The sequence below is a fragment of the Castor canadensis genome, chromosome 18 (genome assembly GCF_047511655.1).
Source record: "Castor canadensis chromosome 18, mCasCan1.hap1v2, whole genome shotgun sequence".
NCBI lineage: Eukaryota > Metazoa > Chordata > Mammalia > Rodentia > Castoridae > Castor > Castor canadensis.
Genome location: NC_133403.1, coordinates 28,548,304 through 28,564,789, shown reverse-complemented (window position 1 = coordinate 28,564,789; position 16,486 = coordinate 28,548,304). Strand labels below are relative to the sequence as shown.

The 16,486-nt window shown below is 40.1% G+C and overlaps 1 protein-coding gene across 2 annotated transcripts in view; it reads right to left on the bottom strand.

Moving 5' to 3' along the window:
- The window catches only part of Sart3 (spliceosome associated factor 3, U4/U6 recycling protein), a 42,399-nt gene that overhangs the window by 22,121 nt on the left and 3,792 nt on the right, over positions 1-16,486 (bottom strand). The window contains exons 2-6 of one of the 2 annotated variants that reach the window (XM_074061205.1): positions 10,505-10,631; positions 9,293-9,397; positions 7,723-7,907; positions 6,082-6,187; positions 4,778-4,902 (exon numbers count right to left, since the gene is read on the bottom strand). In XM_074061205.1, the coding sequence (XP_073917306.1) occupies positions 4,778-4,902; positions 6,082-6,187; positions 7,723-7,907; positions 9,293-9,397; positions 10,505-10,631 (648 nt within the window). The remainder of the gene's footprint in view (positions 1-4,777; positions 4,903-6,081; positions 6,188-7,722; positions 7,908-9,292; positions 9,398-10,504; positions 10,632-16,486) is intronic. The other variant, XM_020167102.2, reaches the window with a different exon arrangement.

The following is a 16,486-nucleotide window of genomic DNA, read 5'->3' as shown; positions in this document are numbered from 1 at the left end:
ACATGATAAAAGCGAGAGCACACAAGGGAGGGGTGAGGATAGGTAAGACACCTAAAAAACTAGCTAGCATTTGTTGCCCTTAACGCAGAGAAACTAAAGCAGATACCTTAAAGCAACTGAGGCCAATAGGAAAAGGGGACCAGGAACTAGAGAAAAGGTTAGATCAAAAAGAATTAACCTAGAAGGTAACACCCACACACAGGAAATCAATGTGAGTCAATGCCCTGTATAGCTATCCTTATCTCAACCAGCAAAACCCCTTGTTCCTTCCTATTATTGCTTATACTCTCTCTACAACAAAATTAGAGATAAGGGCAAAATAGTTTCTGCTGGGTATTGAGGGGGGGAGCGGGAGGGGGTGGAGTGGGTGGTAAGGGAGGGGGTGGGGGCAGGGGGGAGAAATGAACCAAGCCTTGTATGCACATATGAATAATAAAAGAAAAATGAAAAAAAAAAAAAGAAGAAATTCAAATGGCCAGAAAACACATGAAAAAATGCTCACCATCTCTAGCAATAAAGGAAATGCAAATTAAAACCACACTAAGATTCCACCTCACCCCTGTTAGAATAGCCATCATCAGCAACACCACCAACAACAGGTGTTGGCGAGGATGCGGGGAAAAAGGAACCCTCTTACACTGTTGGTGGGAATGTAGACTAGTACAACCACTCTGGAAAAAAATTTGGAGGCTACTTAAAAAGATGGACATCGATCTACCATTTGATCCAGCAATACCACTCTTGGGGATATACCCAAAAGACTGTTACTCCAGAGGCACCTGCACATCCATGTTTATTGCGGCACTATTCACAATAGCCAAGTTATGGAAACAGCCAAGATGCCCCAGCACTGACGAATGGATTAAGAAAATGTGGTATCTATACACAATGGAATTTTATGCAGCCATGAAGAAGAACGAAATGTTATCATTTGCTGGTAAATGGATGGAATTGGAGAACATCATTCTGAGTGAGGTTAGCCTGGCTCAAAAGACCAAAAATCGTATGTTCTCCCTCATATGTGGACATTAGATCAAGGGCAAACACAACAAGGGGATTGGACTATGAGCACATGATAAAAGCGAGAGCACACAAGGGAGGGGTGAGGATAGCTAAGACACCTAAAAAACTAGCTAGCATTTGTTGCCCTTAATGCAGAGAAACTAAAGCAGATACCTTAAAGCAACTGAAGCCAATAGGAAAAGGGGACCAGGAACTAGAGAAAAGGTTAGATTAAAAAGAATTAACCTAGAAGGTAACACCCACACACAGGAAATCAATGTGAGTCAATGCCCTGTATAGCTATCCTTATCTCAACCAGCAAAACCCCTTGTTCCTTCCTATTATTGCTTATACTCTCTCTACAACAAAATTAGAGATAAGGGCAAAATAGTTTCTGCTGGGTATTGAGGGGGGGAGCGGGAGGGGGTGGAGTGGGTGGTAAGGGAGGGGGTGGGGGCAGGGGGGAGAAATAAACCAAGCCTTGTATGCACATATGAATAATAAAAGAAAAATGAAAAAAAAAAAAAAACAAAACATTATTTTATATAATAAATTCACTAACAAAAGAAAAAAAAAATGGAACTGGTTGAAGACTTCACTGTCAAGGCTTTGTGAAATACAAATACTTAGAAGGCAGCTACGTGTGAAAAAGAAGGGAGAGGGGCACATGTGGACCAGCCAGAGACAGCATGTACTCTATACATAGAAATAGGATGTTTTATAGCCTTGGTTTCCAGGAATGATGGTGAATTAGTTATCCAGACACACTGTGCCATTGAAAACATTCAAACACCTGGGTTAAATATTAAAAACATCTTTAAAATCATCAACGAACTTAGAAAGAAACAAGAAATACTAAGGATAAAATCTGAGAGAGGGCAGCAAACCAAGGAAATGTAAATATTTGCTGGCTTTAACACATAGTAAGATTTTGATTTTCAAAACACATTGGGTCAAGTCTTACTACTACCCCCACTCACATTCAGGGAAACTGAGACACAGGGACTGGTGCTGAACCCAGAGTCAGAGTTAGTGGGAAAGCTAGGGCTCAAACCTGAGATAGCCCAACTCGCAAAGTCTACACTGTCACTCAGTATTGCAAGAAAGACAGTGACAACAGATTCATGAAGCCTAAGGATTCGCCAACAGAATAAATAAAAAGCTATCTATCCCTAGACCTATAGTAATGAAATTATAGAACATCAAACCAATAAATCTTAAACAAAAGCCAGACAAAAAACAATTATCACCTTCAAAGAAGCAAGAGTTAGACAACCAACTTCCCAATGGCAACAAAAGAAGCCAAAGGACAGAAAGAAGCATTCAGTTGTTGAGAACATAACTGTCAGTGCAGAATCTATATCCTAAGAAAATGACTTTCAGGAAGGAAAGCAGCTTTTCAACAGACAAAACCAGAGAAAATCTTACCAAGGATCTCCAGTGCAAGAGAATACAGGCTATACTCCACGCCAAAGAAAAGTGGTATTAGATGAAAGATCCAAGCTACAAGAAGGCAGAGCAAAGAAAGCAGGAAATGCACAAAGTAAACGCAAACAAACTGTGACTGTATAATATAGTGTTAACAATGATGCCTGGTGAGAGCCAAACTAAAAGGCAAAACAAGGCTGGCTCAAGAGGGAGAGCATCTTTCTAGCAAGTGTGAGGTTCTCAGTTCAAACCCTAGTACTATCAAAAAGAAAAAAAAAGACAAAACAAACTCAAGAAAACAGAAGCAAAAGTCTTACGCTAAGAACACAAAGGGAAAAAAATTCCATTTGCATATAATATTGCCAACAGAGAATATACAAGACTATAAATTAATAATTAAAATTTAGCAAGTTTGATACATAAAAAATTGAAGTATCAATCACATTTTATGTGCCAAGAAAATAAAACTCTTAAAAAATAAATTTTAAAGAAATTAAAGTCTTTAGAAGTATATCTAAAACCATTTAGAAATACATCTAAAAAATGTTTTCAAAGAGGTCTGGCTCTAGCAGTAGAGTGTCTGCTTTGCAAGCTCAGAGCCCTGAGTTCAAATTCAGTCCCACAAAAAAATGTTTTCAAGCTGGGAGTGGTGGCACATGCCTGTAACCCCAGCCACTCAGGAGAGACAGGAAGATGGCCAATTTGAGGCTAGTTGAGGCAAAGTTAATGAACTTCTGTCTCAGAAACAAAATACTAATAAAAGGGTTGGAGGAATTTCAAGTGATAAGAGCACTTGCCTAACAAGCACCAAGTCCTGGCTTCAAACGAGTACCACATTGGACAAATATGTAAAATTATTACAAAACTTTACAGAAAGACAAGACGTAAATTCTTCCTCAAATTAAGCTATAGATTCAATACAATTCTCAACAAAAACGCAACAGAATTTAAAAAGTTGATTCTATGTTTGGTGGAAGCACCAACAGCTAAAGAAAGCCAAACCTCTCTAGAAGAGGAACAAAGTGGACAGGATCTAAACAATCCAAGATCAAAACAGCATAAGACTATCGTCATCATGACAATGTAATTCAAACCAACGGGATAGAATGGAGAACCTAGAAGCCCGTAAGAGGACAGCTCATCTCTGCCACATGTGGCAAGGCAGAGTGGATGAAACCATGAGAGTCAGGACCAGAACAACAGGTTCTCCACACCAGAAAATGAAAATGGGCTATAGCTCAGATTAAACACAAAACCAACTCCAGCTGGATGAAGACCTAACATGAAATGAAGAACACAAAACTTAAGAAGAAAATAGAGATAATTAAGAACCACTATCAAAAGATACCATTTTTAAAAAAGGAAAAGACAAGCCACAAACTTGGCTCAGGGGAGAGTGGAGGAACAGGAGTGGGGAAGGGGGACTTTTGCATACATACAAGGATTAAGACCCAGGACTCCCAGGAAGCAATCAGAAAAAAGACAAATGAAAAAACTTTTTAAGCCAAAGACTTTAACAAGCACTTCACCAAAAAGGAAATCTGAATGGCCAATAAACATGAAAAGATGCTCAGCTTCATTAGCAAACAAGAAAAATGCAAATTAAAACTGAAATCTCATCAGAGGGGCTAAAATTTAGGTATGTTAATAGACATGACTGGCACAGCAATGAGAAGTTTGGCAGGGTGCGAAGTGACAACCTGAAAAGCCTCTGCTCTGGCAGTTCTGCTCTCAAGTACACATATTCTGGAGGGACTCTTCCATATGTGCCAGGAGGTAACACTCAACAATGCTCAGAACACTGCTCCTCCTAGCAAAAGACTGGAAATGACCCAACTACCCAGCCCCACAGATTAAAAAACTGTGGAATACACAACTTTATGCAGTGAAAACAAATGAACCGTAACTACACTTTTATCTACACGAGTAAAACCCAAATATGTGTTGCATGAAAGATATACAACATGAATCCCTTATATAAAAGTTCAAAAACAAGCAAAATTAAACAATATATTAATTAAGGAGATGTTCATAGGTTGTAAAACTATAAAGAAAAGCAAGGGAATGATCATCACAAAAGTCAGGACAGTGGTTACCTCTCGGGAGAGGGAGGAGGAGGCAATCGGAGGGCACATAGGAGGCGTCTAAGGTACTGGCAATGTCCTATTTCTTAACCTGGGTGGTGGGTACACGGACGTTCACTTTATTATTAGAATGTAAACTGAATATACACATTTATACACTCTATATTCACAATAAAACAAACTTCTGTCATATTGTTTAATTTGCAACTATTGATCAGGGAAATGTTTGTGGAGAATCTACTAGAAAAGCAGTCAAAACTTACCAGTGCCTCCTCATAGGGTTTGTATTTCTCCAGCTGCTGTAGTGCTTTGTTATAGTTCTGTATTACCAACTCTGGTATTGGGTGTTCTGACCATTCTTCATACTCTGCAAATGTGGCCTCCATATCTAGTAAAAGATAAATTCAGCCCCATGGGTCTTGCCATTGGGTTTTATCAACCCAAACATAGAAAAAGCCATGGGACTCATGTACCACTAGCCCCTCCCATATCTGTGGCCATGATGGCTCTTTCTGATTAGATTCTGAGTTCTTCTGCTGAGCCCAGACTTGGTCTTAGAATTTCTCACAAAACAGTATGCCAAGCAATCCTACCAGCTAGTGAACCAGAGTCAGTGAAGCTACGAGCAATACTTTTTAACAACACTTACCTAGTATTTCAAGTCATGTCCTAACATCACATCCATTACCTCATCTGATCCTCACAAGTCTACAAGGTAGGTTCTACTGTAATCCTCATTATGCAGTAGAAGAAAATGAGGGGTGAGTAACTTGTCCACAGGAACAGAGGAGCAAGGCTTTTAATCAGGCAGCCAGGCAGTCTCATGCCAGTGTGTGAGATGGAATCTACAAACCAGTTCAGTGCTGGCCTTTTCTGCATGTCACCCAATAATTCGATTACACAGTTACTTTCTAATATATTATTTCAAATCCAAATAAACCATGAAGTTAAAAGGGAAATAACAGCTGGGCTTAAGTGAAGTTGCCAAAGGCTCTGAGTGTGGACAAAGCATAACAGTGCCTAGGGGACAGACAAGGGCAGGGCCAAGTGCCTCCCACACTGAAAAGTCCTCCCAGGGCCACCCAAGCTCACAGCTCACAGTCACAGGGACTTGTCTTGCCAAAATATACTCTCCCAGAAGACAGACTTTTTACCAAACCCCAAGAAATTCAGACATGAATACTTGTGATTAACTGTATTTTTTAAGTAAATCACCTCACAGAGGACTGATATCACCCATGTAAAAATCCCTACATGGCATGGGCTTCTCCTAGAGGGAAAATACTTAATAATAATAAAACTCTTATTCAATAGCTTCCCTATTCCTTGCAGAGACCCCATCTCTCCCTTTCCAATTATGCCTTGAAGTAGGAAAGAGATCTCAACTGGGTGCCAGGGTGTCTGGCTGCTAGTCCTGCCTCTGACCCTCTTGGGCATTAACAAGTCAAAGTAGGATTTTCCTAAGGAGCTCATCCAGAATGACCCAACCTCACTCAGAGGATACTGGAAATGGGGAAGCATTTTAAAACCACAAAGGACTGGCTACTGACAAGTCAGTTTCTCTTACCATAGAGCGGGATCGCCAACTGTCGCCGGAAGAGACTGTGCACTTTCTCAAGCTGTGAATCAAAGGTTTGTTCCCGGTCAAAAGGGGAAAGGAAGCCAGCTATGGGCTAAAGAAGCAAATCAGTAGTAAATGACAAACTTTGGTTCTTTCTACTTCAAAAAACATCTCAACAAATTTTCAATTCAAACTAAAACCATTCTATGACACCTTATTCACAAAGTATCATGCCAAATGCTAGGAAGTGCACAAAAAGAAACGTCATCTCTGCATGCAAGGGTTTATGACAGGGAATGGAGAATGGAGTATAAGAAAGCTATCAAATGACTGCAATATGGAAGAACCAAAGTCTCATAAAGTGAAGGATCACAGTATCGCTTGGCCTGCTCATGCTGGTTTTAGGAGTGAGTGGCTGTTATCCAAGGAGGAAATGATGAAAGACTCATGTAGAAGTGAGCACATTGGAGAGCCTGCAGGCCATGACTTCCAGGTGAAGGAACAGGGTGAGTAAAAGTACAGTGGCAAGAAAGTGCCAGAATGTTTGAGGCAGCCTCATACCTCATGTGGTGGCACAGTGCTGCCCAGTACAAGGCAGGAGACAGAGGCAGAAGGATCTCGAGTTCTAGGCCAGCCTGGGCTACAAAGCAAGAGCCTGTCTCAAAAAAAAAAAATGTTTGGGGGACAATGCAAGCAGAGTCCATGTAAGGATGACATTTGACACTGGAGAGCTGCGGATGCCAGGCAGAGGTTCAGCTGTGGTGCCTCACTCTGGCTTAGCTGGAGGCCCCACTGCAGAGTTTTGAACAGGATGAAATGAAGATGTTACTGGGGCTACTTCAGAAGTTTTGAATTTCAGATCTTTTCAAATTTTAGAATATGTGCATATACATAAGATATCTTGGAGACAGAAGCCAAATCCAAACACAAGGTTCATTTATGCTTCATAAACTTTATACATACAGCCCAATAGTAATTTTATACAATATCGTTGGAGCACCTGTATTTTGACTGCGATCCACTGTCATGAAGTCATGTGTGGAATTTTCCATTTGTGGTATCATGTCAGTGCTCAGAAAGTTTTAGACTTTACAGCATTTTGGATTTGGATTTTCAGTTTATGCTCAGCCTCTAATGAATGATGTATGCATTAGAGGGCTCTAGTACGTGTCGATTACTCACCTGCAGTTAGAGGACACAGCTGTGAGATTCTGTAACTCACAGTCTAAAGTGCAATTCTGATGAGGTCAATCTCCCCTCAGTTATAATTAAACATGACACATGCCACATTTCTACAATGCTAGAGAGACATGTACATATAGATCTGTATCTATATTTAGTGACAACGCTATTCTTGTACATTCAACTTGGAACCACATAACTATATAGTTCTATTTTTAAATTTCAAGAGAAAAAAGCAGTCATTTGCTTTTAAATCAAAGAAATCATCCTTGCTACTCCACAGACTACTGGCTTTATTTGTTTTACTGCCCATCCACTAACAGACTGGCAGACCATTTGCTTAACCATATTAACTCTAAGACTCATTTTAGATATTTGTTTCAAAGTAACACATCCAAAGAAGTGACAAGGACAGTCCCTCACCACTCAGAGGCAAGCTTGGGCCACAGAGATTTTGGCACTTACCCGAGCAGCTTCCACAATGGCACTTTCAAATTCTCGGTACGCCTCCCAGATGGCCAGTCCTTTGGTCATGTGTAAGCCGACGGATGACAGAGCCCTTTCAAACACAGAGCGAACTTTCTCAAGGCCACCTTTCTGACCAATACCACCAACAGAGTACTGGCCATATTCTAGCCAAATATTAGGGCCTAAAAATGAGAAACATTGCATTAGTTCAGGACACAATATACCCAAATACCAAACAGATACGTAAAAGGATAACGGGACATGTGCCCACCAAAAAAGTGCCCATTCATGCAAAAAAGAGCATCATCAAGATGCATCCCAATTTGCCTAATACTCTGGCCTGAAAAGAATCACGTCCTAATACACATTCGGACTAGGAATACTGTTGAGATTTTGCTGCATAAACAGTATATGCCACAGGTAGTAAGACAACTGCAATATAAAGCTCGTTTACTAAAACTGAAGGAGGCTGGGGATGCAGCTCAATGGCATAGCAGTGCATAGCATACATAAGGTGCTGGCTTTGATCCCCAGCACAGGGGTGAAAAATCCTGAAGAAACCCTATTGGACTTCAAGGACAATGGTTATAAAGTTGAGTCGCTCTTCAGAAAACTCTCAGAGCCTAGAATTCTTTACTTTTGAACCCTAATTCTTTTTCACATCTTCTGGTCAAAGTGAAAGAATAAATTAAAAGCATTAAGCCTGTCATTAGAAATCTATATTTTAGTGGGCTCAGGGTGAGTGGGTATGGCTCAGGTGGTAGAGAGCCTGCCTAGAAATCTGTATTTTAAAGTTCCATTTTTAATGATCTTCAAACAAAAAGAAGAAACGTGATTGCCTGGTTCTTTCACTTTCTTTTAAACCTTTTTCTATACTCACCCCTGGGTCTTTAAGACCAAAGTGACTAATTATATGATTTGTTGTTGCTGGCAGTTCTGGGATTTGAACATCACAGTCAAGCACTTTACCACCTGAGCCATGTCCCCAGCAAAACCAGACTAATCTCCATGAATGCATCAGTTCTTTCTGCTTATTAAGTCACTTTCCAGGTATGTGAAAAAAATTTCAGAGGCCTATCCACTAACCTTTTAAACTAAAAATACTAGCTGGTCGTGGTGAGGCATGCCTGTAATCCTAACTACTCAGGCAATCAGTGAAACCCCATCTCAACAAATAAGCTGGGCGTGATGGTATATGCCTATGACCCCAGCTAAATGGGAGGCCTAAGTAGGATTGCAGTCTGAGGCCAACCCCAGGCAAAACATGAGAGACCCTAACTGAAAAATAACTAAAGCTAAAAAGGGCTAGGGGTAGGTGAAGATAGATAAGTGAGAATGATGAAGAGGGTGAAATTCATTCCTTGCTACTATTTCCACTTTTATATTAAAACCAAATACCTCAATTGAATATAAAAGATAATGACAAAGAAAACCAGACTTAAATTTTTCTACTTGGTAGGCCAATGCTCTGTTTTCCAGGTAGCAGCATCTCATAACATAATCCAGGACAGCAAAGACTGATCTAGGTGGCACTGCCAGGCCCCTAGCCACCATCCCCAGAACTCACAGATGTAATCCTTCACGGCTCTCTCGAAGAGCTCATACACGTGCTCGCGGTCCAGGCCGTCCAGGGCCATGCTGATCTCATCGTGCAGCCACTCCAGCCAGAGCTCTAGGAGAACAGCACCACTGTGTTATCACCACCACCAAAGGTGTGCTAAGGGCAGGCTTTATCGGGAAACACCACACACAAATATTTCATCCATTTTAACTACCCAGTTCACAGAAATACAATTCTTAAAACTAGAACCAAGCACACACAAGAAGTTATGCTTCTAAATAAGATGCAATTACTAAAATCATTATAGCCCACACCTATTAGGCATTTTATATTTTGCAAAGGGTAGGTATGTGTGTGTGTAATTTTTTTTTTTTTTTTGCATTCAGTCTTTATCTCAACCCTGTAAGGTAGGTGACAGTGACATTAATGATACTGGCATCCATCTAAGGCTTTACAACCTGCCCACTGTGTTAAGTGTTGTTACAAACAGCTTATCCTCTTCTGTCCCACACTGCATGACAGAAACTACTCTTACCCTCTTTTTACTGCTAGGAGAGCTGAGTCTTAGACTGTTTCCATGATGTGCATAAGGCCTCAAAGTTAGTGAGCAGTCAAGCTAGGAATGAACCAGGACAATGTAATTTCAGCATCTACACTCAGCAGCATTTTGCTGGAGGAAACAGGGACACAGCTGGGCCTAGAAACTGGTTTTCCAACTCCGGCCCAAAAGAGCACTTAAGAATATTCATGAAGACTTACTACAAAGTTGCCTAGGGCAACTATGCTTCTAGTAAGCAAATATATAGAAATAACCTAAATGCACAACTGCTGTGTAACAATTAACATATGAAACATTGTCATTAAACTTCCTAAGTTTAATTGATTACATTTACAATTTTCGGGTTCTGAGAGAATGGGTTAAGTGCATACATACTGGAATAGGAAAGAGACCAGGATAACATTAGAATTACATAATTCTAATTACATAGAAAAAACTTCATCCTAGTATTAGGATAAAAGAAACCAGGACTCAAACGTGAATCTGTGTTGCACAATCACAACGTTTTGCAAAAAAACTACAAGACAAGAACCTAAAATAGCTAACTCTTAATGATAGCCTTTCTTTCCACTGTGCTATATGTTCCAAATTTTCTATTTTTTCAGCACTAAAAAAAAAAAGTGCACTCATCAATTCTCTGTGCATCAAGGAAGCATTACCTTCGGTCAAGGGAAAGATCTCGCTCATCTTCTGGCGAGCCGTCCTCACTTTGGTGAGCTCCCCTTCCAGGCGGAGCAGCTTGATCAGGTCTACATGGCAGTTGTAGTCGTAGACATTGATGGACAGCTAAAAGAACAAGTAGCCAAGGTTGGTCTTTTAAATGCCAGCCACAAAATAGCCTCTGGTGACTGCTATGTTAGGAGTATACCCCTCCCCTTTGTGGGCAGCTGATTGGAAACACCCCCTCACTTACTGGAAAAATCACACCTGGCCCCAAAGAGTGATAAAAATCCACTTTCTGACACTGTCAACAGGGGCAAGAGTTAGCTGAGTAACTGACCTAATCACCGCCTACCCCTAGCAACAAGCCAATCACAAAATCCTCAGGCCTAGCCAGTTTCCCAGCACTTTCCCACTACCCTCCTATAACTATCTGCAGTCTGTAAGTGACAGTGGGCTCCAGTATCTGCTGGCTTCTTCTCTCGACTAAAACCTGTGCTAACAATGAGCCATCTCCTGCTTATCCTCCTGGGCCTTTTTCAATCTAACAGCACTTTTCTGCCACAAACAAAATTAATGTGCTTCGTGGGAGAGTCACTGAAATGGCAATGCGACAGTTGCGCTCAGGAAGACGATGATAAAATATGACACAACAGGAGTTTTTTACAATAAACATAAAGCCCCATCATTCTTACAGTTCTTGTAAGAAGACACTTGGGTCCTCTGAAATGAAGGAGACATTCAACAAAACAAACAGAAAGTGAGCAATTTTCCTGAGCCTCCATTTCCTCATCTATAAAATCGGAACACTGCCAGGCTAGCTGATAGGCTCATGTAAGGATTTTAAAAGGTAATTTAGCAACCAGCCACTGGTGGCTCACGCCTGTAATCCTAGCTACTTTTCTAAGATTGGGAGGATCGTGGTTTTAGGCCAGCCCAGGCAAATAGTTCCAAGACCCCATCTCCAAAATAACCCAGAATAAAATGGACTGGAGGTGTGACTCAGCAGTAGAGCACCAGCTTTGCAAAGCCCTGAGGTCAAACCCCAGTCCCACCAAAAAAAATATTTTTAAAAAGAGTAATTTAGCAAACGACAGCTGCACTGCAAGAGCTCTTTTATTTTACTAAACAAAAGATGAAAATCCCTATATTAAAGAAATGACAATGGCAACAGGTTGGAGTAGGAATCCAGCTTGACATGACTACAGCCATCTTGGTCATAACCATCATTTTGCCCTCCAGGTAACCCTGGCACACAACCCAAGCCCTGTAAGGACAAAGCTGTAAAGACAGTCAGTACCAGTCAATGATGTACAGACTGTTTATAGCTGATATAGGTCATGTTAAAAGTTTTCGGGAAAGGCCAGGTACATTCTGGTTGGTCGTGGCCCAGCCTTCTAAACCCCTTTCATCCTGCCTTGGGATGCAGGGATCCACCCATGTCTTGATGCCACCCAAGCCATGCTTCTATCCATAAGTTCCCAGTAACTGCACTTTTTGCAATCTTGGCTCTATCTGCTGTCTTCAGGCTCATAGCCCCTTCTGCCTACCAGTCAGTTCTCACACACAGTGATCAGGTTTCTCTAAAACAGCTGGTATCTATTGAAGCTGAATACAAGCATATAAAGGCTTATTTTTACATTTGAAATTTTTCAAACTAAAAGTTAAAAAACAAGTTGAAATATTTTTAAAGTCATCAGACATCTGAGACAAAGGACAACTAAAAGAATATCATTAGAAGATGTATCCTTGAAGAACATCCAAAGAATGTATGAAGAACTTCAAACAAAAGAAATGATAGAAGAAGGACTCTTGGAGCTCAGACAGGAAGAAAGAACAGAGAAAGAGCAGAAATATGGGTAAGCCCAATAGATAATCCTTGTCTCCTCAGGGGCGGAGGGTTTCTAAATCATATACAATGAGGACACAGACATTTTAAGACCATCTGCTACCCAAGACAGTGATCTACAAAAGTGAGACTGGAAAAGAGGCCAAAATGAAAGCTTTCCACCCTTCTCAAGTAGTAAAAGAATAATACCACATCAGTTGAATTGGTATATATTAATAACCAAAGCAAACAAAAAGAAATTATTCAAAACAAAACATTAAAACCCAGGCACTAGTGGCTCACGCCTGTAAGCCTAGCTACTCAGGAGGTAGAGATCAGGAGGATCGAGGTTTGAAGCCAGCCCAGACAAACAGTTCATGAGACCCTATCTCAAAAAAATCCATCACAAAAATAGGACTGGTGGACTAGATTAAAGTAAAGGCCCTGAGTTCAAACCCCAGTAGCACAAAAAATTAAAAATCACTGTAAACAAATCAAGACGGTGCCCTTAAAATGTTCAAATAACCCACAGGAAGCCAAGAGAAGAAAAAACAGAAGAATGAGAAACAAAGGAAACAGAGAATAACACCAACCATATGGATACTTAAGTTAAATGTAAACAGTCTACATACTAATTACAAGGCAGAATAGATAAAAATAAAACCTAACTGCATACTGATCACATGAAACTCACCTCAAATTCAAAGACACCTATAATCCTAGATACTTGAGAGGCTGAGACTGGAGGATCACAGTTTGAGACCAGTCTGGGGCAAATAGTTCAAGAGACCTCATCTTCAAAATAACCACAGCAAAATGGACTGAAGGTGTGGCTCAGTGGAAGAGTGCCTGCTTTGCAAGTGTGAAGCCCTGAGTTCAAACCCCAGTCCCACCAAAAGAAAAAAAATCAAAGATACAGATTCAAAGTAAAAGGACAAGCAAAGACATAAGTGCAAGCATGGATTAAAATAAGTCAAGACAGATATATTAATATCACATAAAGTGGACTTCAAAGCAAAGAAAATTAGCAAAGACAAAAGAGAATCACATAATGATAAAAGAAGCAATCTACCAAGACATCACAATCCTAAACAATTTTGACACCTCATAATTCAGGAAGTACAAGCTGACAGAGCTGAAAGAAGAAAGACATACCCACAATTTTATTTGAGGACTAGACATCCTTCTTCCAGCAACTACTAGACAGAAAATTTAGCAAGAATATAGAGCCCAAACCCAAACACGATCTAATTTTAAAAACAGAACATTCCACCTAACAACACCACAATACATATTTTCTCAAGTGACCATGGAGCATTCAACAAGACCACATCCTAGGCTATAAAGCAAACCTGAACAAAATGAAAAGAAACGAAATCATACAAAGATGTTCTGTCCACACTGGACTCAAACTAGAAGCCAATAACAGGAAAATCTATAAACACTTGGAAATTAAGCAATGCCACTTCTAAATAATCTACAGGTCAAAGGGAGTGTTGCAAAGTAAATTTAAAACTACACAGAATGAAAATACAGCAAATCAAAATAAATAGGATGCAGCTGCGACAGAGCAGAGGGAGACTTAAAAGAACTAAACCCAGTATATCAATGTATAAAAACAAGTGAGATTTGTTCCAGATATGCAAGACTAATTCAATATAAGAAAATTAATCACTTTAATCCACTATAGCAGCAGGCTGAAAAAGAAAAATCGTGCTATCAGTGGATGCAGAAAACACATTGGACAAAACCTAACAAGCACTCATGATAAAAACTCTCAGCAAGTTAGGAATAGAGGGGAACTACCTCAACCTAATAACAAGCATCTGTTCCAAACCTACAGCTAACATCATTCATATGAGAAAAAGCTGACTACTTTCCTCCTAAAATCGGGACCCTCACCAGTCCTCTTCAACAGAGTTCTAGAAGTTGAAACCTGTTCAGTAAGACAAGCAAAAGGAAAAAAAGCACAGAGATTAGAAAGGGAGAAATAAAACTGACTGATACGTAGATGACATGACTGTATATATAAAAAATCCCAAGGAATCAAAACAAAAATTAAAAACTGCCTAGAATGAGGTAAGCAAGGTCACAGAACGCAAGATCAATATACAAAACATATTGAACATATAAAGGCCAAAATTAAAAACACAGTACTACTTACAATCACTTCAAAAACATCAAATACTTAGATACAAAATTACCACAAAAGAATAGGAAAGAAGGGCTGGCAGAGTGGCTCAAGTCACAGAGTACCTATCTAGCAAGCATGAGGCCCTGAGTTCAACCCTAGCACTGCCAAAAAAAGAAAAAAAGGAAAGACGTAAATTCTCCCCAAATTGAATTACTTTAATAAAACTCCTATCATAATCCCAACAAGAACTTTTTGCAGATGTAGACAAGTTTATTCTAAAATTTACATGGAATAGCACAGGTCTTAGAATAAGTCTCTAAAAAGGAAAGTGGTAAGGATCATTCTACCTGATATCAACACCTACAATATAGCTACAATGATCGAGATAGTGTGAAATTGGCAGAATATTAGATAAAGACAAATGGAAGAAAATAAAACCTAGTAATAGACCCATATACATATGCAAAAATAGTTGACTAAAATGCAAATGTATTTCAGGGAAGCTAAGGGCCTTTTCAACAAATGATGCTGGAGCAACAGGGTATCTACAGGCAAAAAGCAGCTAGGCATGGTTGCATATGCCTGTAATTCCAACACTAGGGAGGCGGAGGCAGGAGGATCTCGTGTTCAAGGCCAGCCTGGATTACACACTGGGATGAGTGGCAGTGGGAATAGAAGAGGGAGAGGGAGAGAATAAATAAATAAACCTGATCTAGCTGGATACCAGTAGCTCACACCTGTAATCCTAGCTACTTGGGAGGCTGAGATGGGAGGATTACCTTTCAAGGCTAGCTGGGCAAATAGTTCAAGAGACCCATCTCAAAAATAACCAGAGCAAAGTGAACTGAAGGTGTGCTCAAGTGGTAGAGCACCTGCTACGCATGCATGAAGCCCTGAGTTTAAATCCCAGTCCCACCAAAAAAAAAAGTTAATAAACCTTGACTTAAACATCACATCTTACACAAAAAGTAACTCCAAATGCTTTACAGGTTTAAGGATAAACATAAAACTATCAAATATCCAGAAAACACATTGGAGAAAATCTTCAGGAACAACAGTTAGGTAGAATTCCTTGATACCAAAATCATAATTAACAAAAGGAAAAAATGATTAAATTGGACCTCTTTAAAATTAAAACTTTTGTTCTTATAAAAGGCCCTAAGAGGATGAAAAACCTAGCTACAGCATGGGAAAAATAACTTGCAAGCTAACCAAAGACTAATAGCTAAAAGATGTAATTCTGAATTCAATCATAAAAAAACTCCAATTAAAAAATAAAACATTTTACCAAGGAGGACACACAGATGGCAAACAGGCACACATAAACAGGTATTCAACACTATTAGCCAGCAAGGAAATGCAAATTAAAACCACAATGTCGTTACACAGCTTTGAGAATGGCTAAAATAAAAAACAGAGACAACACCAAAAGCTAGTGATGATGGCAAAAACACTGGACCACTCATACCTCAGACACTGCTTGTAGGAAGGTAACATCTGAAAACAGTATGGAAATTCAACACACTACTACCATCTCCACACCTGGCAAGTGCACTCTTGGCCATGTGCCCAGAGACAGAGAAAAGCTCATTCACCCACACCTGCACATGATGGTCATAGTAGTGTTGGCCCTAGCAACAAGCAGCTCAAATGTCTTTCATAGGTGAAGGCTGCCAGGCGCCAGTGGCTCACACCTAGCTACTTGGGACGCTGGGATCAGGAAGATCACTGTTAGACATCAACCCAAGCCAACAGCTCAAGAGACACCATTTCAACCAACAGCTGGACACAGAGGCACATGGCTCTCATACCAAGCTATGTGGGAGGCTGAGATCAGGAGGATCATGGTTCCAGGCCAGCTCAGGCAAAAAAATAACAACAAAAAGGTCATAAGACCCCATCTCAATAGAAAAAAGCTGGGTGTGGTGGTGCATAACAGTCATCCCAGCTATGGCAGAAGCACAAAATAGAAGCACTGTGGTCCAGGTCCACATGGGCAAAACGCAAGACCCTATCTAT